We start from the raw sequence: 23,544 nt of genomic DNA on the forward strand, positions 1-23,544 counted from the left end.
TGGGGTTGTGTGCGAAGTAAACAAAAGTAAGGATAATAAAGATTGTTAGGGATGCAACTTCCCACTCGATATCTCGGTGACTGCTGGATCTCCCTGCAAACTGCTTCTCTTACAGTCTTCTTAGCTCATTAATGGCAGTAGTCCTTCCAAATGCTTAAGCCAAGAATCTTGGTGTCTTCCTTCACTGCCCCCTCTCTTTCACTCCACATCCAATTTGTCAACAAATCCTGTTGGCTCTACCTTCAGAATACATACACACAGATTCTGTCTACTTCTTACATGCTGCCACTCTCATCCAGGCCACATCATCTCCCCTTGTTAATTGCAATATTCTGCTAGATGGTCTTCCTGTTTCTACCCTTGAGCCTTTTGAAATCAGTTATCCACTCAGCATCCAGTGTGATCCAATGAAAACGTAAGTCAGCTCATAGTAGTCTTATGTTCAGAATGGATTCCTTTCCCTTGTGCCCTCCTTTTTCCCTCCTCCCTGATCCATTTTTCTCTGTAGTGTTTATTGCCACCTTTTAAGATTTACATGATTTATTGTCCCTGTCTTCCCATCAGAATTGAAGCTCCATGAGGCAATGACTTCTGTCTTGTTCACTACAAAATTCCAAGCCCCACAATGACTGTCTGACACATGGTAGGCCTTCAATAAATATTTGTCGAATGGACAGATGAATGAATAAGTTAAAACTGCCAGACTATATGGATTTATCTCATAACAAGTAGGAAGTGGACAAGTTTTTGAGTGGGGGTCACATTGATACAAATGTTTTATGAGGTTTCCTGTGATATCAGGATCCAGGTTGGATTGGAAGAATGAGAAAAACAGAGGTTTGGAGATTAGTTAGGAAAAAGTGAAGGTCTAAATGGGAATGGTGATAGTGGGAATGGGTTGGGGGTTGTTGGGTGTGTGAGAGACACTCAGACAAAGAGTCTGATATCTGGGGTAACAACTGGAGGATATTGGAGTGGACATAGAGAAAGTTGTAATGGACATTGGAAAATTTAGGAAAAAGCAGTTTGAGAGAGAAAAAGGAAGATACTTTGTTTCATTGTTTTACATTTTTTACAAATTTTGGTAGAATGCATGTAACATAAAATTTACCATTTCATTCATTTTAAGGGTAAAGCTCACTGGCATTATGTACATTTATTTATATTTATATTGTTGTACAACCATCACCCCCATCCACCTCTAGAACATTTTTATCTTCTCATACTGAAACCCTGAACCCATTAAACAATAACTCCTCATTCTTCCCACACCCTGGTCCTTGACAACCACCATTCTACTTTGTGTCTCTGTGAATTTGTCTGCTCTAGGTACCTCATGTAAATGGAATCATATAATGTTTTTTCTTTTGTGTCTGTCTTATTTTACATAGTGTAATATCTTTAAGGTTCATCCATGCTGTAACATGTGTCAGAATTTCATTCCTTTTTAAGGCTAAATATTCCACTGATGTCTTTACTACATTTTGTTTATCCATTCATTTGTTGATGGACATTAGGATGTTTTTACTTTCTGGCTATTGTGAATGATGCTACAATGGACATTGATGTACAAGTATCTGTTCCAGTGCCTGCTTTCACTTCTTTTGGTTATGAACTCAGAAGTGGAATTGCTGGAATTGTTTAATATTTGGAGGGACCACCATACTGAACTTTGGTTTTAGACAGATTCTGTTTGAAGCGGTGGAACGTCTAGCAGTTAGGATTGGAGTGCTAGTGAAAGCAACTGTAGCTGGAGATTTCACTTCAGGGAACTTGACAGACATAATGGCTGAGGAGGGCAGAGTTAATTAGTTGAGAGAAGAGAAAAAAAAAGAGTCCAGCCAAGGACTGCATCTTAGGTGGGAGAAGGAGCTACCAGAGCTAGTCAATGAGACCGAAAAAGAGCAATCTGAATTAGGAACAGAACCCGGGAGTGCTGATACACACTTAGCTCCAACTCATTCTTATTCATATATTCATTCAGCACTCTTACAAGAACTCCCTTTCAGATGAATAAGCTTCTATTTAAGTGTGACATTACTTTCAAGGGTTTGGGTGCTGCAGGTCACAGATTACTCCTGAGTGTTGAATTTCTGAGACATAGGTACTTTTCAAAAAGGTCCTAGAAGCACCTAAAAAAGCAGGGGATTTCTATATTTCTTGTTTGGCTGTTCTCCATTTCTTATTTTGCATTAATAATTTCACAGTCACTTTTCTTTAACCTTTTATTGAAGTATGACATACCTTAACATAAGTGAACAAAGGTGGACAACTTGGTGAATTCTCAGATATTGTTTCTACCTGAGTATCCAACACCCAGATTAAAAAACAGAATATTTCTCACCCCCAGTGGTTCCCTCATGCCCCTGCTCAGTCACCCACTATCCCTATTATCTTGATTTCTAACACCATAGATTTATTGTATCTGTGTTGAACTTATATAAGTGGAATCATGTAGTATGTACTCTTTGTGTCTGACTTCTTTCATTTAGTATTATGTTTGTGGAATTCATCCATGAAGTTGTGTTTTACTGTAGTATATATTCCATTGTGTCCTTTACACAGTTTATATATTCATTCTCACGTTGATAGGCATTTGGGTAGTTTCCAGTTTGGGGCTATTATGAATAGTACCGCTATGAACATCACAGTTTCTTACTAAAATAGGAAATCTGCATGGTATGTTCACCTCTTTAAAGTTGCCATTGCTTTTTTCATTTAAGTGCCTTTCCTCCTAAGTGCCTTCCCACCCTGCCTAATTATCTTCATTGGTAATACAAACTACATTTGCCTGAACACTAGTTTTGAAAGTAAAAAGTGCCACAAGAAATCAGGTTTCTTAAAAAATTGTATGTCCTTGCATTAAAATTTTCTTTTTAAAGCATTTATTTCAGTTTTTCTCAACTATCCAGATTATGTGTCTTAAACGCATAGTGAACCTGTCAAATTTTTTCAGCTCTTAATGGGATGAATTGTTCAACCTTGAGGCAAATATTTTAATTTTGGCACCATGATGAGTCGGAGAAAAAGAATCGTTCCCATATTCTTAATGCAGTTTTGTTATCAAACTTATAATTTACATAGCAATAAAAGGAGACTGAGAATTAGTAAAAAGTGCATTGTGATATTTTATGTCATTTTTCTCTTCGGGTTACAATCTGCTTTGGTATAAAAATCAACATTACTAATTCAACATTAATGAAAATTTTATCAATCTGATTATTCCAGAATTGAGTTGAAATTTTCTATGTTTAATAAAGATACGTACATAATATATTTTATATATTTGTATGGATATATACGTCCCTATGTTTATTTGTCTACCTACCTGTCTATCTTTCTATCCATCCATCCATCCATCTATCTGTTGACATGCTCACTGGAACATTCTTTACAGAAAGAACAATAGAAGACCACGAGCTGGTGATTGAAGTGCTATCTAACTGGGGAATGGAAGAAGAAAATAAGCTATACTTTAGAAAAAATTATGCCAAATATGAATTCTTTAAAAACCCAATGGTAAGTGAAATCCCTATTAATAGTTATAGAAAATGAATGAGTTTAGTTAAATTTTATTTTATTTTATGTGAATAAAAATATCACTATGGATAAAATACAAGTCCCTATTTGGTAAACTGTAGGTAAGAATTCTGGCCCTTTAAAATTATAGTCACACTTCTTCTTACTCTAACAATGATTAGCCAACATCATCACAGAAGTTCATATGCATGGTTTTGGGGAACTACTGCTTCTTTTCTTGCTTTTTAAGAAAAAAAACTACATTTGATTTGGGGAATTATTAGATATCTCCAAGCAGGTTCCAAAATATTATGGTTTAACTCTTTTCACAGAATTTAGGAAATTAAACAAGAAAAATTCTAAAGGAAAAACAGATTGATGTTTGTTGGGAGTGTTGAAACTTAGCCAGAAGTTTAGATTGACATGCATCTTGCTGTTCCAAACTATTTTGTTTTCAGTGCAATAATTGAGCTAAGTAGAAATGAGATAAAGACCAGTGCATTATCTAGTAACTAGTAAATACTACTTTCATTATAGTTCTTTTTAAAAGAAAGTAAATGTATGTCACATTCTAATGAAGACTAGTGATCTAGAGAAGTCAGAATAGCCTCTGGGCTCATTATTTTAAATTGTTTTTGACTCTGCAGCTGTAGCATATTTTTACACTAAGTTTTGGATAATTGGATTGAAATGATACTTTATGAAAAATATCTGATACACACCATAATAGAATATTTTCAAACCCTGAAAGACCTCTTATGCTCTCTTTTATTTGAACTTATTAATAGAAACATAGTGGGATGATCTTTGATAAAGAAAATACGAGTCCTAATAAAAATTAAATAGAATTAGAATTAGAAAGGAAACTGTTTTCTTATTATGAATCTTTATTAAAAGCAAGAATTTAAAAGTCATAGTTAAAGACATAGGGTTTAGTGCTCATTTTTAGTTGTTTTTTTTTTAAAATTTATACAAGGCTATAGATTCATTTTGTAGACTTAGAGTAGTGGTTCTCAACTGGGGGGTGATGTGGTAATGTCTGGAGACATTTTTGGTTGTCATACTGGGGGGATGGGGGTGCTGCTAGTGGGTGGAGGCCAGGAATGCTCTAAACGTTCTGCAATGCACAGGACAGTCCCCCCAACACAGCATTATTAGACCAACATTAATAGAACTACGCTTCAAAAGCCCTGTCCTAAAGGAAGTATAGTGGCATACATTTTCCTAAACTTGCCTGATCATAAAAACTCCCTGGGGAAGGGGATAGTGGTTGTTAAAAATACAGGATCCAGGTCCTACCCTGACCTACTGAATCAGACACTCCAGGAAAGAGGCCTCGGAATTCCTATTTTTAAACAGCTTTCCTGGGTGAATTTTATGATTAAACAGGTTTGGAAAGATAGTGGGTGGACAAGACTGTCATTTTAGCTCCCTGGCCCTCTAGTTTAACTCCTTGTTCCTCTACTCTGTGGGCTGTGACCTTGGGTATATATATATCCTTTACTTCTATGAGCCTTGACTTTATAAAATGGAGCTGATAGTCCTTCAGTACCTGCTAGAGTGGTTGCAGGACTCAGGGAAGACGTATGGGAGCTAGCACACTGTCAGCCTGAGGGCAGTGTTTGTAACTGGAGGTACATGGATCTCTGTGTATCAGCACCATCTGAGGGTGTTTGGCTAGTCTTCGGGCCCTGCTCCTACCTTCTCATTAAGATACCTGCGGGTAGAGTCAGGGACTGGCATTTTTAAAAGTGCTTTGGGTGAATTTTCAACACACTGATTTAAAGAGCTTTTGCTTTAGATGACTGTGTTGGTCATAGTTCAATCTTTTCTGGCATGGCTTTGGGATAATATAACATGTATCTTTTCGTCAGTATTTTTTTCCAGAGCATATGGTGTCTTTTGCAACTGAAACCAATGGTGAAATATCCCCCACACAGATTTTGCAGGTAAAATATATATTTTCATTAAAATATGTAAGTACTAAATAATGAAGGGAAACTGTAAGGTCCTTATTTACTTATTTATTTATTTTTCTAATTTTATAAGTAGATATACTCACTTATCTTGCATTTCCATGCCTTTTTTTTTTTTTACTTCATGAGAGTTGACAATATTCTTTTTTTAAATTGAAGTATAGTTGATTTACAATGTTGTGTTAGTTTCAGGTGTACTGCAAAGTGATAAAGTTATACACACATATAGAGTTATTTTTTTTTCAGATTCTTTTCCCTTATAGGTTATTACAAAATATTGAGTATAGTTGTCTTAGCTATACAGTAGGTCCTTGTTGGTTATCTATTTTATATACAGTAGTATGTATATATTAATCCCAAACTCTTAATTTATCCTCCCCCTTCCCCTTTGGTAACTATAAGTTTGTTTTCTATGTCTGTGGGTCTATTTCTGTTTTGTATATAAGTTCATTTGTATTTTTTTTTCCTTAGATTCTAATATAAGCGATATCATATGATATTTGTCTTTCTCTGTCTGGCTTACTTCACTTAGTAGGATAATCTCTAGGTCCATCCATGTTGCTGAAAATGGCATTATTTCATTCATTTTTCATGGCTAAATAATATTCCATTGTATAAATATACTACATCTTCTTTATCCATTCATCTGTCAATGGTCATTTAGGTTGCTTCCATGTCTTGGCTATTGTAAATAGTGCCGCAATGAACACTGGGGTGCATGTGTCTTTTCCAGTTATGTTTTTCTCCAGATATATGCCCAGGAATGGGATTGCAGGATCATATGGTAGCTCTATTTTTAGTTTTCTGAGGAACCTCCATACTGTTCTCTATAGTGGCTGCACCAATTTACATTCCCACCAACAGTGTAGGAGGGTTCCTTTTTCTCCACACCCTCTCCAGCATTTATTATTTGTAGACTTTTTGATGATGGCCATTCTAACCAGTGTGAGGTGATACCTCATTGTAGCTTTGATTTTCATTTCTCTAATAATTAGTGATGTTGATTGAGCATCTTTTCATGTGCCATCTGTATGTCTTCTTTGGAGAAATGTCTATTTAGTGAGGTCCATATTTATACATGTTCAGATTTTGGATGGTATGCCTTGAGTGGTTAATTTTTGCTGGAGATAAGGTTGGAAAAGAGAAGAAGAGGAAAGAAAAGAAAAGAGCACAATCTAGATAAAGAATTCTGTAAATCAATAAAGACCCCTAACTATATTATTCTTCCCAGTTTTGAACAACTGTCAAAGGATTTTAAGCGTTTAAAAAATGTGTATCATGAAAGGAAACTGGCAGAATTTTGCTCTGTGATGTATTTAAAGATTGTTAGTCTTCGAAAAAATCAAAATTTCCAGTAAATTATAGACATTTTACCAACATATATTTAGTGTTAACTTTTATAATAAATGCTCTCAATCCTATTTATGATAAAATATTTAGCAATTAAATGAAATATTATCTATGATGGAAACACTTGATTGAAACATGAAATAGCTGAATTAAGAATACTAGTTATGGGCTTCCCTGGTGGTGCAGTGGTTGGGAGTCCGCCTACCGATGCAGGGGACACGGGTTCGTGCCCCGGTCTGGGAGGATCCCACATGCCACGGAGCGGCTGGGCGCGTGAGCCATGGCCGCTGAGCCTGCGCGTCCGGAGCCTGTGCTCTGCAACGGAAGAGGCCACAACAGTGAGAGGCCCGCGTACTGCAAAAAAAACTAGTTATTTAATTTAAAACTTCCTTAGTTTTGCATCTATTGAGCTCATTTCTTACAAACTGGCAATGGCTGTAGGCTGTAATTTTCTTAAGACATTTTCATTACAATAAAATTTTTCAGTTATTTTATTTTTGATACTATACTTGTTAACAGGTTAATGGTGAGCAATGTCTTTATAATGGTTGCTGTTTGATCTAAACCCCAGGCCTCCCCGAACCCACTCAATAGTCTCTGATCTTTAATGAAGAAAACTTTTAATAGTTCCAGTATAGATATTACTTTAAATATGTTGGTATTTGAATATACTGGTAAATATATTGGGTATCACAAATTTGTTTTCTATGGGCTTTTTATTTGTAATAGGTTATATTTCATTTTTTGCTTCAGAATATTTTAGAACTATGATTAGCCTCAGGATTTCTCTAAAAGCTACTTATATGCTACTAGGCTGTCACAGACACCCTGTAGAATGTTAGGGTGAATGGCAGCAGCGGCAGTGCCCCAGCACCCCTAGCTCTCACGCCTGTTTATACTTTGCCTTTGGATTATGACAGGGCGGTGGATTGGAGTTTTTCTTCTGCCTCCTTTCCCAAATTCTCCTATAATTTAGTTATATTACTTTAATGTTAAATTATAAAAACAAGAAAAGTCATAGCTTTGGAATCAGATAGTCCTGCACGTGCCCCTGACCTCTTCTCTCCACTGAGGCAATGTTTCCACTTTTTAAAACGTTCCTTCTTTTTCTAGTGTGACCTCTATGACTCCCTTTTTAAAATTTAATTGGTTTGGTTTAATAACTTGGAAAGCACTCAAACTAAAAAACCTACTTGCCTGCTTTGCATGTCAATTAATTAATATCTGTGGCTCATTAAATTAAAAGTTTTTTTATTAATTTACTTAAAAAACATTATCTACTCTCAGCATTTCCCCGAATAGCCTTTTAAAACTATGTTACGCTGTTTTAGCTAATATTTTCTCTTAGTTTCAGTTTTAACATTTTGCATTCGTTTATTCATAGGGATTTCCATTTCCTTCTTTTAGTGAGACACTAATGCGTTTCCACTGTCTTATTAAGGATGCTGAGCACAGCCACTCAGAGCTATTCCTTTTCATTCTCAATTTCCTGACCAACACATGCCTGCTGTCTCAGTTAATTATCACTGGGTAACAAACTATTCGAAATCTTAATGGCTTAAGTACCCACTCATATTTTGTCAACAGTTTTGTAGGTTGGTATTTGGGAAGGGTTTAGCTGGATGGATCTCTGAGGCAGATTGACTCCCAAAGGGATTGTGGATCCGCTTCTTCTGAGATAGCTTTTCACTACATGTGTCTGGTACTCCTTGGCCCCTCTCTCTCTCTCTCCACATGGTGTGTCATTTTCCAAGACTTTTCCAGTTGCGTTGTGCTTCTCACCGCATAGCCATCTCAGGGTAGTCACGTTTCTTATATGAAAGTTAGCTTCCAAGAGTTAAGGAGTGGAAGCCATCAGGCTAGTTAAGGGACTACAGTTAGAACGGCAGCCTGTTCCTCCCGCCATATCCTATTGGTCAGAGCAGTCACAAGCCTTGCCCAGATTCAAAGGGCTGGAGAAACTTCACCTCTTGGTTCAGTGGCAGGATCACATTTGCAGAAGAGCATGTGGAATGAAAGATATTGTTGCAGTTCTCTTTGGAAAACACAACCTGCCCATACCCACCCACAACTGAGAACCATAGAGGACAAAGACATTGTTTACTTTACCTTCATCGAGGAGGTGAACTTGGCTCAATTTCTTTAATAATTGAATAATGGAAGTCCAGATCATGGTCTTACATATACCATAATGAAGTTGAAGTTGATAGGTCAATCTATAATCTCAAGGAAAATCATAGACAGGGATGAAAAGTATCAGGACTTAACTCTGTAGACAAAGTTCAGCTTTTCAAATGGACATTCAAATAGCTTGTAATTTTGGTGTTTGACTAAGTACTGATCACTTAGAATATATATTTCGTGAGCATATTTTCATTTGGAACTTGCCTCAGATTTTCACAAGACTGATTTATTTTGTTATATATATCGCTATTTCTGTAATGGTGTATAAGTGGTATCAATGCTGTTTGATTTTGCACGTTTCTATTTGAAATATAAAACTACAATATCATTGATTCAGAAACTGTATGAGAGTATCTGATTTTTCTTCCAGATGTTTCTGAGTTCAAGCACATATCCTGAAATCCATGGCTTCTTACATGCAAAAGAACAGGGAAAGAAGTCCTGGAAAAAGATTTACTTCCTTTTAAGAAGATCCGGTTTATATTTTTCTACTAAAGGGACATCAAAGGTAAATTGGAATATCAGTGATGTGCTATGAATTATATGGAAGTTGTAAGTTAAAATGGGTTTTACTTTGTTTTATTCATTATCTTATTGCATGATGTCAATAGTTGGTAATTTTTTTTAGATTCCAAACATTTGCCATAATCTATTTAAAAACTAATTATTCAGCTTTATTTCCCATTAGTTTCAATACACATCCTTTGATACCATCTGGATGCTCTTGTTTCAGTACCACATTCCTTGCCCATTTCTCCCCCACTCTGAATCTACCCCCATTCTCCTTATCAAGGCTGGGATTTTGAAGCCCAACAGAGTTCACATATTTTCTTTTTACCCAGGTCATACTACTGACCTTGCCCACCTCTGAACTTCTGTTGATGCAGTTAGTAACACTCAGCTGAGTCTGTAACTGCTTATTAGTTCCTTTGTGTGTGTTAGTTTTGTCTCCTCACCTAGATGATGAATTCCTAGAGGAAGTTATCATGTTATGATCAGCGGTGGATGTATGTGTGTGCTTGCTTATGTATACCTATGTATACAGTTACGTAGACATTCCTGTGCAGATGTTCATACACACATACATAATCACTTATGAATGTGATTCCCTTAGCACTAGCACGATGTAATCTGTTTCTATGTAGTCTAGTTGTTGCCTACTATGCCATATGCCTGTGTTTTATGTCTTGACATTTTATGCAATGCATTGATTCCCTTCAAGTAAAACTACTTTTGAGAGTGTTCATGAGAGTTTAATTCTATGTTCATGCATCTGTTCTGTCAGTGACAACACTGTTGCTTCTTTATGGGTAATCTGTCATTTTTCTTTGGCTCTTTTTCAAATTTTATTATCATCATTGGTATTTAGTCATTTTCCTGCCATATTTCTAGGTATGTTCAAATATATTCTGCTATACATACCTTGCTTGATTCTTAACATGCACATTCAATCTTCAAATTCATATTTTTCTTTTATGCTGAAAATGTTCATTATTTATCTCTCATTCTCAATATTTGATCCTTTAAATTTTTAGTAGGATTTTCTGTCTTGGCTAGTCATGGCCCTAGGTGTCCCTTTGCTTGTGGCTGCCTAACTCCAGTCTCTGCCTGGGTCTTCACACAGCCTTCTCCTTTCTCTGTGTGTCTCTGATAAGGACACTTGTCATGGATTTAGAGCCCACCCAGATAAGCTAGGAAGATGTCATCTCTAGATCCTTAGCTTAATTACATCTGCAAAGGCCCCTTTGCAAAACAGATCACATTCACAGTTTCTTCATGTTAGGACATGGACAGATCTTTTAATTTTGAGTGAGAGAGTGAAATGATCATGTTGTAAGATGAACATGGCCACAGGAAGCTTAAAAAACCAACTAGAGAGACAGAGAAACGGAGAGGGGAAGGGAGCAGGGGAGGCAGGAGGGAAGGGATAAGTGGGCAGGAAGGGAGAGAGATTGATTGATTGAGTTGAGGCACAGATGCTAATTAGTGCTAACTAGATGATCATTTCAGTAAGCAAGGGTGGAGGCAATGGGATCTAACCTAGTATGAGCAGTGGAGAGAGAAGGGGATGGATGTAAGATTAAATGACAAATGGTCAGATTTTGTTGACTGGTTGATATGAAAGAAGAGGAAGCACTTAATGTTCTTAGAGAAAGACTTAAGGAAAATAAAGAAATAGAAAATGATAGAATAGGGCTTCCCTGGTGGCACAGTGGTTGAGAGTCCTCCTGTCAATGCAGGGGACACGGGTTCGTGCCCCGGTCTGGGAAGATCCCACATGCTGCGGAGCGGCTGGGCCCATGAGCCATGGCCGCTGAGCCTGCGTGTCCGGAGCCTGTGCTCCACAATGGGAGAGGCCACAACAGTGAGAGGCCCGTGTACCGCAAAAAAAAAAAAAAAAAAAAGAATAAACAGGAATAGGAGATTTGAAGAAATCAAATCTTAGAAGAAAGATACTGATCTTAGTTCTAGATATATTGTGTTGGTGGTGAAGTATCCAAATGGAAATGCCCAGAACACAGCTAAGGATAGAGACTAGATATTTGGGCAGTGGTATGGAGATATGGAGTTGCAAAGGAGTGATACTTCCCATATTTTCCCCAACTGTTCTTACATAGTTTCCTCCCTTCCCTGATACACAGTTTTCCTTTGCTGCTATTCACATGTGTGTGCACACACATGTGCAAGTGTGTGTATGTGTGTTTTAGGTTTAAGTGGTGGAATACTTCATGGAAAAGGCCTCTACTTATTTAGTAATCCATTCCTTTACAGAAATCTTTTATTTTTAAGTATATATAGTTTGACTACTAGTGTTCTATCGTATAGAAGCATTTAATTTTTCTTGAGGATTTAAACCTAGTTTTCAAATTGTTATATTACAGATAATGTTAGGATGAATAATTACCCATTTTTGTAATTAAGGTTTTAGACTTTTTCTTAACCTTTGTAATGAAGTTTCTCTTTTCCCAGTTTTCCTCATGTATGAAGTAATATACGAAGGTGGTTTTAAACAAATGTGTGCTGGATCATCTTTTTACTTTTAGCATCAGAGAAAAGTGGCTTCTAAATCCAGTAATCACATTTCTTTGACTGTCTTCCCAGTGATTCTTCCCTGGAAGATATGACAATATCTCCTTAATTCCTGATTTCCTAATTCTTTAATAGGTTTCGCATGAAAATCCACAGCCCATTGTCTTTTTACTTCACCCTCCACCTCCTTTCCTTTCCCACCTATTACATAACAAGACAGCTCCTATTCCATCTACTGAAGCGATACTCTTATCCTTGCAGTAGTCCCCCCTTGGCTGGGCAACATTACAGGCATCAAACCTCTGTTCTCAGGTCATACCTCAGCTCTCCTCAACATGGTGTCTAACTTTGCTGTGCATCGTACATAATAGTGTTCTCTCTAGCCTGTGCTGAATGAGCATGTGTTCCATAGTCTATATATATGAAAATGATTATACGTTCCCCCTTAAAAACGAAATTCAAGATATTAGATAAACTCAAGGATTATGACCTCTATAAAAATCATATAGGTTATCTAATGTCTAATATGACATTTCTACCTGGCAAAGTGACCATTTCCTGCCCTTTTTCTATGAGAAGTGTCTTGATTTATTTTACTTTCTAAAGATGTAGGCTGCATGGGAGTTAGATAAACACTTACACAAGCCTTGGCGGTGTGGCTATGACTTACAGAGAAACATCTAAGTACCCTGCTCTCCAACTTCCCCCTTATATACACGTTTGCATGCTTACCTTTCGCTAACCGTGCCAGCTCAGCCTTAGTCTTGTACTGTCATAAGCTTTGATGTGTCTGCAGTAATGGAACAAAAATTAGTCAAGAGAAGAAACTCATCATGTCTCTTATGTCCTTCCAGTATTTCTTAAGCTGCCTTTTTCTCACGTCCAAATGACTCAGCTACATTGACTTCTACAGTATCAGTGGGCAGGGATGGTTTTATTCCATCTTCATAGAAATCAGACATTTTTACTAGCAAATCAGTTTCTATCAAGGAATAAAGTTTTAAAGGCCTTGCCAACAAGAGTACTTTTCTCCCTTCTCCTCCCTTGTTCCAAGGGCCCTAGGCTGGGTCTCTTTTTTTTTTTTGCGGTATGCGGGCCTCTCTCTGTTGCGGCTGACTCCGGACGCGCAGGCCCAACGGCCATGGCTCGCAGGCCCAGCCGCTCCGCGGCACGTGGGATCCTCCCGGACTGGGGCACGAACCCGTGTCCCCTGCATTGGCAGGCGGACTCTCAACCACTGTGCCACCAGGGAAGCCCTGGGTCTCTTAACAATTTTCTTTTCTGCCTCATTCTCCCATGGAGTTGGGAGCTTTAGTCATCCATTAGATCAAAATGCCTAAAGAACAGTGACACACAGAGAAACAGTTGCATACACAGAAGCTCTTGCTCTACTAATCATCACTGATGGAATAGCCAGCCTACTGGCCAATGACTGAAATTTTTTTGGATTTGGATTTGAATGGGTTGCTCAAATTGCTGAATGTTCTGCTTTATCTTTTTGTTTAAGAGCACTGCTTCTCAAATTTCAGTGCCTGTGCATAACGTGGGTTCTTGTTAAAATGCAGATTTTGATTTTGAATCAGCAGATCTGGGGTGGGCCCTGAGATTTTGCATTTCCAATAAGCTCCCAGGTGATGCTGATACTGCTGGTCTGGGACCACACGACTAGTAGCAAGGTTTTAAAGAACCAATGCGTTGTGGTCAGTTTTGATTACACATTCAACCCCAGAATTAAGCATTTCTCCAAGTTATTAACCTATCACAGAATAATATGACCCAGTGATTTCCCATGACCAGCTCTAAATCTTATGGATTTCCAAGAGAAGAAATAGCCCTTCATGATTCCACTTTGCCTTGAAAATCAGACACTTTCCATTGCCAGGTAATTTCCCTGAATTTATCTGTACAGACTTCCTTCCTTTTGTAAAGGAAGGTGGTCATGCCGCCTGTTTCATTGCTTGCTGTGGTACGAGAGGCAGTACACAAACATGAGGGACGATCATTTCTCAATGAAGCAGGAATCATCTGTTTTTTTTTTTTTTTTCCTTTAGCTGCTATAGAAGCTCAAACCAACCTTCTTCCCTTTGTGGAACTACCATTATTTAAAACCCAAATAAGAAAACATTTTCAAAAGCCATGCTTTGCTCTCTTCTCTCCCTCAGATTCCTTGAAGTGGTGGTTAAAGCAAGTAATTTTAAAATAGGAAGATATATTTTTTTGTATATTGGAAGTTAAATTATAAACAAATCACTACTTCTCAAATTAAATAATCTCATATCCAGCTCCTGGTTATTTAAGGATATAGTGACTTAGTTTTCCTTTCCTTTTGTATCTGTGACATTATTTGGAATAATTTTTGCCAAGGTATAAGTTATGTAACATAATAGAAATACAAAAGGTAGTGTAAAAATATGTATCCATTTCAACATACATATATATTTTTTTAAGGAACCACGGCATTTGCAGTTTTTCAGCGAATTTGGCAATAGTGATATTTATGTGTCACTGGCAGGCAAAAAAAAACATGGAGCACCGACTAACTATGGATTCTGCTTTAAGGTACAGGCTTAATATTTTGCTAGATGAATAAAGCAAGCCTCAGCCTTTTAGGTAAGCTTGAGTTTCTTTTAATTTCTTTTAAAAAGAGACAGCTTTCTCTTATATATAGGAGAATTTTAGTGGCTTTTATTTCAACAGGTGTTACCTTCAAGATATGCATTAACGATAAACAATGTGCTGTGGCCTTCTAGCCTAACAAAGCAGGAGGGCCTCGAGACCTGAAAATGCTCTGTGCAGAAGAAGAGCAGAGTAGGACGTGCTGGGTGACCGCGATTAGATTGTTTAAGGTAATCTCACTGCAGGTGTGAATTTCTATTAAACATTGGGAGTACCATCAAAGTTTGAAAATACTTGTATTTCAAAATTCAGAAGACTCACTATGAATGCACGTGGGTATGTGGGGAAGAAGAAAAATAACTACCACCAAATGCGTGTATTTTATTTTTTATCTGAAAGATAAACATTTCCAGAGTAGAGTGCAATAACCTAATACATTTATCTTGTGTGTGTGGAGTATTCCATTTTTAAAAATGTTCTGCTTTTTATTTTTTTGTAAGAGTATTACATATATAGCAAGTATAACTGATTGAAATTTCTCCTGTCCATGACTTAGTCTGCATTTTAAAAACATTGCCATCAATCCGATGTGAAGTATATTTTAAAATGTGCCCACCTGGATATGTTTAGTGCAGTTGTTTTATGTTTTATTTAAGTGTTGTGTGAATTGCTTTCTAGTTTAATGCAAATTATTTTATAAATTTTACTACAGCTGTATTATTCAAACATTTACCTTTGTGCTAAGTAAAAATTACCGCTTCTATAAGCAAAATTTATTGGTAAGCATCTTGACAAGGAGTAAGAATGTTCTAAAAGTAGGTAGGGGGAGAGAGACACAGAACTGATTTCTTCCAGGATGTATAGAAAACACGTTTATTTTTAAAACTTGTATGCTAGCAAATTTAGCACAACTTTAAATTTATAATTATAAAACTTATCGACCATTTCCTTTTAAGAAGGACAGAATAATCAGAATCAGAATTACTCATTGTCATACCAGGTTTGCAAGAAAGTTTTATTTTCTTTTACTTTTTTTTAATTGAGGTGAAATTCACATAACATAAAATTAACCAAATTAACTTTTTTTTTTTTTTTTTTTGGTACGCGGGCCTCTCACTGCTGTGGCCTCTCCCATTGCGGAGCACAGGCTCCGGACGCGCAGGCTCAGCGGCCATGGCTCACAGGCCTAGCCGCTCCACGGCACGTGGGATCTTCCCGGACCGGGGCACGAACCCGTGTCCCCTGCATCGGCAGGCGGACTCTCAACCACTGCGCCACCAGGGAAGCCCCAAATTAACTATTTTTAATGTGAACAATTCAGAGGCATTGAGTACATTCAAAATGTTGTGCAATTGCCACCTCTGTCTAGTTCCAAAACATTTTTTTCACCTCAAAAGGAGACTCCATACCCATTAAGCAGTTACTCCCAGCCCCATGTTCTGTCTCTATGGATTTACCAATTTGGATATTTCATAGAAATGGAATCATACAATATGTGACATTTTGGGTCTGGCTTCTTCACTTAGCATAATGATTTGTGGTTCATCCATGTTGTAGCAGCATGTATCAGTACTTCATTCCTTTTTATGGCTGAATAATATTCCATTGTATGTGTGTTGGTTAACATATATATATGTTAAATAAACAATTTTGTTTATCCACTGTTGGGTATCTGGATTGTTTCTACCTTTTTACTATTGTGAATAGTGCTGCTATGAATATGTCTGTACACGTATTTGTCTGAGTAACAGCTTTCAGTTTTTTTGATATATACCTAAAAATGGAATTGCTGGTCATGTGGTAATTCTATGTTGAACTTTTTGATGAATTGCCAAAATGTTTTCCACAGAGGCTAAACCATTTTACATTCCCACCAGCAATGTATAAGAATTCCAGTTTCTCCATATCCTCACCAACACTTGTTATTTTCCACTTTTTAAAAAAATACTCATCCTAGTGGGTGTGAAGTGGTAGGAAGAAAGTTTTTTAAAGTAATTTAAAGGAAGCTTTTGGATTAACTGTGAAATTTTCTTCCTTTAGCTGTTATGGCAGAAAGTCACTATGGTTACCTTTTTATTAGAGATTTGTTTCTCAAATAGTCTACTGTCAAAATGGCTGTCATGATTTTGGTTTCAGCAAATCTTAGAAATCTTGATTCTTTGAAACCCTCATGTTAAGTAGTCACTTGTTTGCTCTCATTGTCATAAAATGTAAAACAAACAAACAAAATGAAGAAGAGAAGAGTACTTTAGAGGGTCTTGGAAACCAACCAGTCAAAGCAGTAGTAACTAGGTAACTAGGGATATGCATTGGAATCACCTGAGGTGCTTTCTGAAGCTCCATGTGCCCAGCCCCATCCTGGGGGATCCCGAGTTAGTGACTTGAACTCCAGGTGTCGGCCTGATTAAGAAACGCTGAGTTCATCCAGCGCTGTCCTTTTATAGATAAAGAAGCTGGCACTCTTTGGTAGACTTTACTCCATCACAGTTATGGTAGAGAAAATATCTTGAGGTCTCAGGTTTTCTCTCCCCTTCCATCAGAACCCTGTAAGTCCAGCTATGCTGGTGGAAGAGATACTTTCCAACCTTGTTAGCCAAGTCTTTCTCCCTTCTAAGGGCCTCAAATTCAAACACCCAACACAGAAGCAGGTGGTAAACCCACTTCCTTTAATCAGTCTTTCAGTGACTCTGACATGCCATTGATTTTACTAGGATGTTCTATTATTTTTTGTGTAATTAGATGAGAATTATGCCAATAAAATTGTGATATGATGTTTCATATCACTTATAATTTTTATTTTCATTTGAATATTTAGGTTTATTTAGGCCTATAGTCCTGATTTTCATCATTTTTGTTGATGTTATCAATTTTGTGTATACACACAGATATATATGTATGTGTATAGATATACATATATATGAAATAAGTTAGTTGAGGTATTCTTAAAACTTCTTCATATTCTCAATCTGGTTTTTCTGAATCATTTTCATCTCAGAGTCATGGATACTCATATTTTCCACAGATTAACCAGCTCTGTGGTTCAAGAGCTTTTGGGAGGCATCATCTCTCAGATGAGTGCTCTGCCATGGTCCATGGGGTTGTCTTTCTAGCTCCTGGCATTCCTTTTGCAAGGTTTTCATGCTAATGACTTCTTAATCCCATATCAGTTTCAGGCAATGGCAAGTCAATTCATCCACAGTGAATATGAGATGCCATAGATTATAATACAGATTGTTAGTTTGAAAACAAATGTGTGTCTAAGAAATGATGAAATGTACTAAAAGCTTTCTTTGTTCTTTCTATATCCAGAATGCTCAGTTTCTGGAAGACTGTCTCCTTCTTACCTTTTTTTTCCTCTCGTTTGACTCTTCTCAAAGCCTCTTTCAAGTCACGGATGCCCAGTTTAAAGATGCTCTGTTGTATTAGTTTTCTATAGCCGCTGTAACACATTACCACCAACCTAGTGGCTTAAAACACAAATTTATTATCCTATACCTCTGTCATTCAGAAGTCTGAAATGGGTCTTATTGGCCTAAAAGCAAGGTGTCAACAGGGCTCCGTTCTCTTTTGCAGTCTCTAGGGGGAAATCCATTTTCTTGCCCTTTCCAGCCTTTAGAGGCTGCTCATGGCAACTTCCTCCACCCTTAAAGCCAGCAATATCCAGCTGAGTCCTTTCCATGCTGCCATTTTTCTGGTTCTCTCTTCTGGTTCTGGATAAGGACCCTTGTGATTACATTGGATCTACCAGGATCATCCAAGATAATCACGTCATTTCAAAGTCAGCTGATTAGGGACTTCCCTGGTGGTCCGGTGGCTAAGAATGCACTTCCACTGCAGGGGGCACAGGTTTGATCCATGGTGGGGGAACTAAGATCCCTCATGCCACGTGGTGCGGCCAGAAAATAAATAAATGAAAATAAATGTAAAAAAAAAAAAGTCAGCTGATTAGCACCCTTAATTGTATCTGCAACCTTATTTCCCCTTTGCCAGGTAGCCTAATATATTCACAGGTTCTAGGGATTAGGGTGTGGACATATATGGGGACCATTATTCTGCTACCACATCTGTGTTCCCTGTTTATTTCAGTTATGGCAAAGTGTTTCCAGATGAGGCTGGAAATAGAGGCCAGCATCAGTGAGGTCCTTTATCACGGAGCCGATGAGAAACCACCACGGTTTCAAATAGGAAAGTGATATGATCTGTTTTACACTTTAAAATAATCAGTTACAGGAAGCCTTGGCCTGCCAGCACAGACACATTTGAGGCTCTCTAATAGGGGACTGGCAGCTTGTTGTCAGTGGGGCACTGGTTTGATCCCCCTGGCTGGTGCAGCTGGGCTCACCTGGTGTTAGAGGTAGCTTTTGCTCATCTCCTTTGGTTGTCTATCGTGTTATTTCCAGAGTTTATCATTGTACCTAGTATCAAGGAGCAGGGAAAGACTAGTCTATGTTATGTTGGCTGGACCAGAAGTGTCCTTCTTCTTTTCATTATGTGTTATTTATTGGATATAGCCTCCCCCAAGAATTTGGCCCCTTGTTTTATTTTCCTTTCTTTTTCATATACACATGTAAACTCTTCATGTAGCATCAGATAGAGATATTCCCATTCTCTTTGGAGAAATTCCAGTTACATATAGAATCAGAAAAATCAGAAGACTTAGAAAAGGGGAGATTTGCTCATGTACAGTGTCCTAGTTACATGTTGTCTTTTCCCCTTCCCTTCAGTTAGAACTCTGCTAGTTTCTCTCTAACACATTTTGGTCCCTTATCTGCCCCTCCATAGGACAGGGAAATGTTAAGGTGACCCATGCCCTACCCCTTAGCCAGAGTTAACTTTCAACAGCACAGAAGCAACTTCCTAACACCACAGGTACCAGGGACAATACATCTTTGAAGGAAACAGTCTTATTAGTAGGTAGCAGGCTTTTCACTGCAGGTAAATAAAAGGTGTCCAAGCAGCATGTCCTTGTGAAAGTGTGGTTGCAGGCTATTGTATATTCTCCAAATGAACTTGACTAGGAATTAAGCTCCTCTGTCTTCTTTTTAAAGTTACCGTAGGCTTAGAGTTGATTTAAAATAAATTTCATTAGGTCCTATTAATGTCAATCAAACCTTAAATTAAAAAATAATTTTTATAAGTTGGGAAATAATTGGATAAAGAAGTCAACACAGAGAATTTTAAATGACTGTATTCATGTTAAAAGCAAAATCTTGAAAACAGTGACTCCCCTCACCTCCCTCTGATTTTCTGCCTAATTACCAAATATATCCACTTTGCTGCAATTGCTTTTAAGAAAATAGTTTTTAGTAGAGAAACAGCTCTGTTAGAATGTTTAAATGGAATTCATCCTAAGGGTAAGATTGGTTTCCATGGTGTCTCTTCAATCTCTTCTATATCAGACCTACTTTTAAGTTCATAATGGCTCCATGAAATGGAGAGAATTATAGAGGGCCATGGCAGTTGGCGTTCTTAATGTTTCTCAAACTAACAATCCAATTATACTCTAGACCCACTTTCCAATTGTAGCCTAGCAGTCCAGTTCTTATGATGCTACCTCTTGAAAGTAAAGCCTCTGTAGTTCTTATCTACTGCTCTTTACACTGTATGCCATGACTCTTTGTCTGAAATTAGCCTGATTCCCCACCATTTTGACTTCCCTGAATTTAAAGCCAAAAATTAAACAATGCCCTAAGAGTACTGTTACCAGAGGGTGATACAGTGCCAAGAATCTTCAAAATAGGATCAAGTTTATGGATTACAAAAGACAATGTAATTCATCAATCAGTCATTGAAGAATTATGGTAAATTTTACCCAGTTCTGCTTAGGATGTGTGTCAGATCCTCAGAGTCTTTGTACCATAAAGTCGGGCACCCTTCCCAAGTGAGCTTTCTTAGTGCTAAGCTCCAAATGGTTTTGGTGCTGTTGACACTAAGAATAATGAGTAGGAGTGTCAGTTCCAGATCTTTAGATTGTGAGCTAGAACTTACGTGTGGGTCCAAATAAAAGACACTGTCTTTTAAACTGTACTATTTAGGACACTAAAAGTTTACCATTCAAAAGTATGGCTGCTTTACTTGTTTTAAGGAAAGCTTATAATTTTCAGTTTTTATATTGATGATGTATAATTAATGAAAGTGTTGATATTCAAAAGTTGTAGTAAAACTCTGTGTAGTAAAAGTGGCGGGAATGTGTTTTTATTATTCTGCAGTATGGCATGCAGCTGTACCAGAATTACATGCACCCATATCAAGGTAGAAGTGGCTGCAGTTCTCAGAGTATATCACCCATGGTAAGCACCAAGTTTTTGAACCTACATTTTATTTTATATTTACATTAATTTGCAATCACATTACATTATAAATGTACATTTCCATTCTTTCCTTTTGGTCAAGTAAAGTAACTTTTTGGCACCATCCTACTATCATGTTATATTGAACTATTTTTTTTTTTGGATTTTATATGATTGCAGCCTATGTGATAAAATCACAATAATCGAGCACACATGAAGTATTCAGTTACAGTCATGTTTTATGTTATAGAGAAACTTTAAATATTTGAAAGAACTATGCGAGTGATTCTTTGTCATTACATTTGAGGATTAGATTTTAATAAGATAATTTAGAGAACATTGTCCTTGAGATTGTAGATCTTTCTTCAAATTATTGATTTGATGGTGGGTTTATTTATTTATTTAAATATTCATTCTGGGATTATCATAGCCTGTGAGCTCTTTTGCATTCTGACTTTCTAACAATTAAATTTTTGAAGTTCCAGGTCCTTGAAAAGCATACTGCTCTCCAGGAAACCCAAAAGATGCAAGCCAAAATACAGGTCGTGCATTGCGTTAAGACTAGCACCGCTTCACAGATTTATACTAAATGCCACTTGGATATTTACAGGCAGATACATTTTTTCCCCTTTTTGGGACCTAATTTTAATTTCCTGTGCATTAACACAAGAAATTTATTTCTGAACTCCAAGTTTATGTTCTGCTATTTTTGCTTGTGCTCCTTAATATTGAGTGTATTAGGAATTCAGAAGTATGAGCCCATATTACAGTCAGCTAACGTGCTACATTTCCACTTAGGTTAAAACATGTGTTTCATGCCTGTGACCAAAGAAGGTGCATTTCCCTACATGTAACGTAGCATATAAATGCTCAGCTCTAGGAATGAAGCATGAAATAATGTTGATTATGAAGTCCGATAGACTAATATGGAAAAAGAACTCCAATGCTGTAGTTACGTTGCTTTACGTTATGGAAGAGTAACTTTTCATCTTTGTATCACATTACTTTTTAGCCCTAAAATAAGAAACTAAGGAATGTAATGAGTTTTTATAAAAGCAATAGCTTTAAGGTGAGAATTTTTACAATTTGTCAGCATACTGTAATCTTTTAATTCATATATGTATATATGAATAATGAATTTTATTATCTTAATCCTTTCCTAAATCCTTCTAAATTTCTTTTAAAGTCATTAGGATGAGCATGTTAATAGCAGCCATGATTTGGAGGTAGTTATTATTTGGTGTCCTCTTAATCATAGAAAAAAATGTTATAAAGTAAGTACTTTCTAGTCTCATCACTGTCATTAGTGTACAAGTATGGTATTATTCTTGCTTCTTTCCGTTGCAAGTGATCCTACTGTTGATCAGTACGTCTATGGCATTTTGGATGATGTAGCTTTACTTGTTCAGCACCTTGTATGAGAAGACATTCCTTGAATGAATTGGCTGTAAATAGGGATAGAAGGACAAGAGGTTTAAGTCTCTGTGTGGTGAGGAAGATGACCTGTCCTGTATGGCAGTTGACATGATCAGAGAGAATAGCATCAAGAATTCTATCTCTACTCTTCTTAATTTTCATGAAGGAAACTAAGAAGGTTGGGGAGGTATTTGCGTTTATTTTGGTGTCTATACAGAATCCCAGGATAATTTCTACATTATCATGAAAGAATCAGTGACCTATATCCTGGATGCCAGTGTCTCTCACCTGCCTCTGCTGGTTTTCATTGAGGCCCCATGTTCAAGGAACAACAGGGAAAAGTTCACATACTTAGTTATAGTTTTAAAGGAACAATATTGTCTTCTTTTCCAGGGATTCATTTTGAGAAGGGAAATGAGAAAAAAATTATCATACCATAATGAACATCATAACTATATATAGCACATAATAGCCATCCCATCAGCCTTTGAAATGAGAATCATCAGCAGATATTTCAAGAAGCCAAATGTATTTGGTCCTTTTTAGGATAATAAAAGGGATTCATTTAAAGGAACATCTGTTAATATGGTCCTGGCCAGAACAAGGGGATGGGAAAAACAAGTCAACTGAAGTTCTTATTATTTTTCACATTTGACTCTGAGCTAGACATCCCAAACTGCACTTTCTTCCCTGTACCTCCCATTCTGTGGTACATAAAAGAACCTTAGATAGGGCCTGTTACTATCTTTACCGTAAGCGTGACCTTGATTGAGTCACTGCCGTCCTACAGTATAAAATAAGGGGGACAGTTGCGTGATCTCTAGAATCGATTACACCTCTGATGTCCTGTGGCTCTGTATGACACTGATGAGAGAACAGTGTCTGAGGAAATTCTGTGCCCTCTTACTAAGGCCTGTGCTACACGTTTATGTAGCTCTTTCAAATGGGGTGACAGGGAGTGAGTGACTACGAGTTGCTGCTTAGCTAAGCTGCCTGAAAAACATTTCATGTTCCAACCTCACTAAAAGTGTTTGGATCTGATCTCGAGGTGTGGTCTGGATAATCCAGGATATACCCAAGCCTCTTCTTTCTTAAAAAGAGAGGCATGCCATTAAAATCATGGACCCTCTTTTAGGGCTTGCCCTATTTATCCCACCAGAAGG

General features: G+C 37.2%; 1 protein-coding gene across 4 annotated transcripts in view; it reads left to right on the forward strand.

Moving 5' to 3' along the window:
* Positions 1 to 23,544, forward strand: part of GRB14 (growth factor receptor bound protein 14) — a 125,477-nt gene that overhangs the window by 94,565 nt on the left and 7,368 nt on the right. For 2 of the 4 annotated variants that reach the window (XM_060016667.1, XM_060016670.1), the window contains 6 exons: positions 3,398 to 3,519; positions 5,394 to 5,468; positions 9,400 to 9,537; positions 14,508 to 14,618; positions 14,810 to 14,905; positions 20,885 to 20,965. In XM_060016667.1, coding sequence (XP_059872650.1) covers positions 3,398 to 3,519; positions 5,394 to 5,468; positions 9,400 to 9,537; positions 14,508 to 14,618; positions 14,810 to 14,905; positions 20,885 to 20,965 — 623 coding nt within the window. The remainder of the gene's footprint in view (positions 1 to 3,397; positions 3,520 to 5,393; positions 5,469 to 9,399; positions 9,538 to 14,507; positions 14,619 to 14,809; positions 14,906 to 20,884; positions 20,966 to 23,544) is intronic. The other 2 variants (XM_060016668.1, XM_060016669.1) reach the window with 2 other exon arrangements.

The sequence above is a fragment of the Delphinus delphis genome, chromosome 7, assembly GCF_949987515.2.
Source record: "Delphinus delphis chromosome 7, mDelDel1.2, whole genome shotgun sequence".
In the NCBI taxonomy this organism is placed as follows: domain Eukaryota; kingdom Metazoa; phylum Chordata; class Mammalia; order Artiodactyla; family Delphinidae; genus Delphinus; species Delphinus delphis.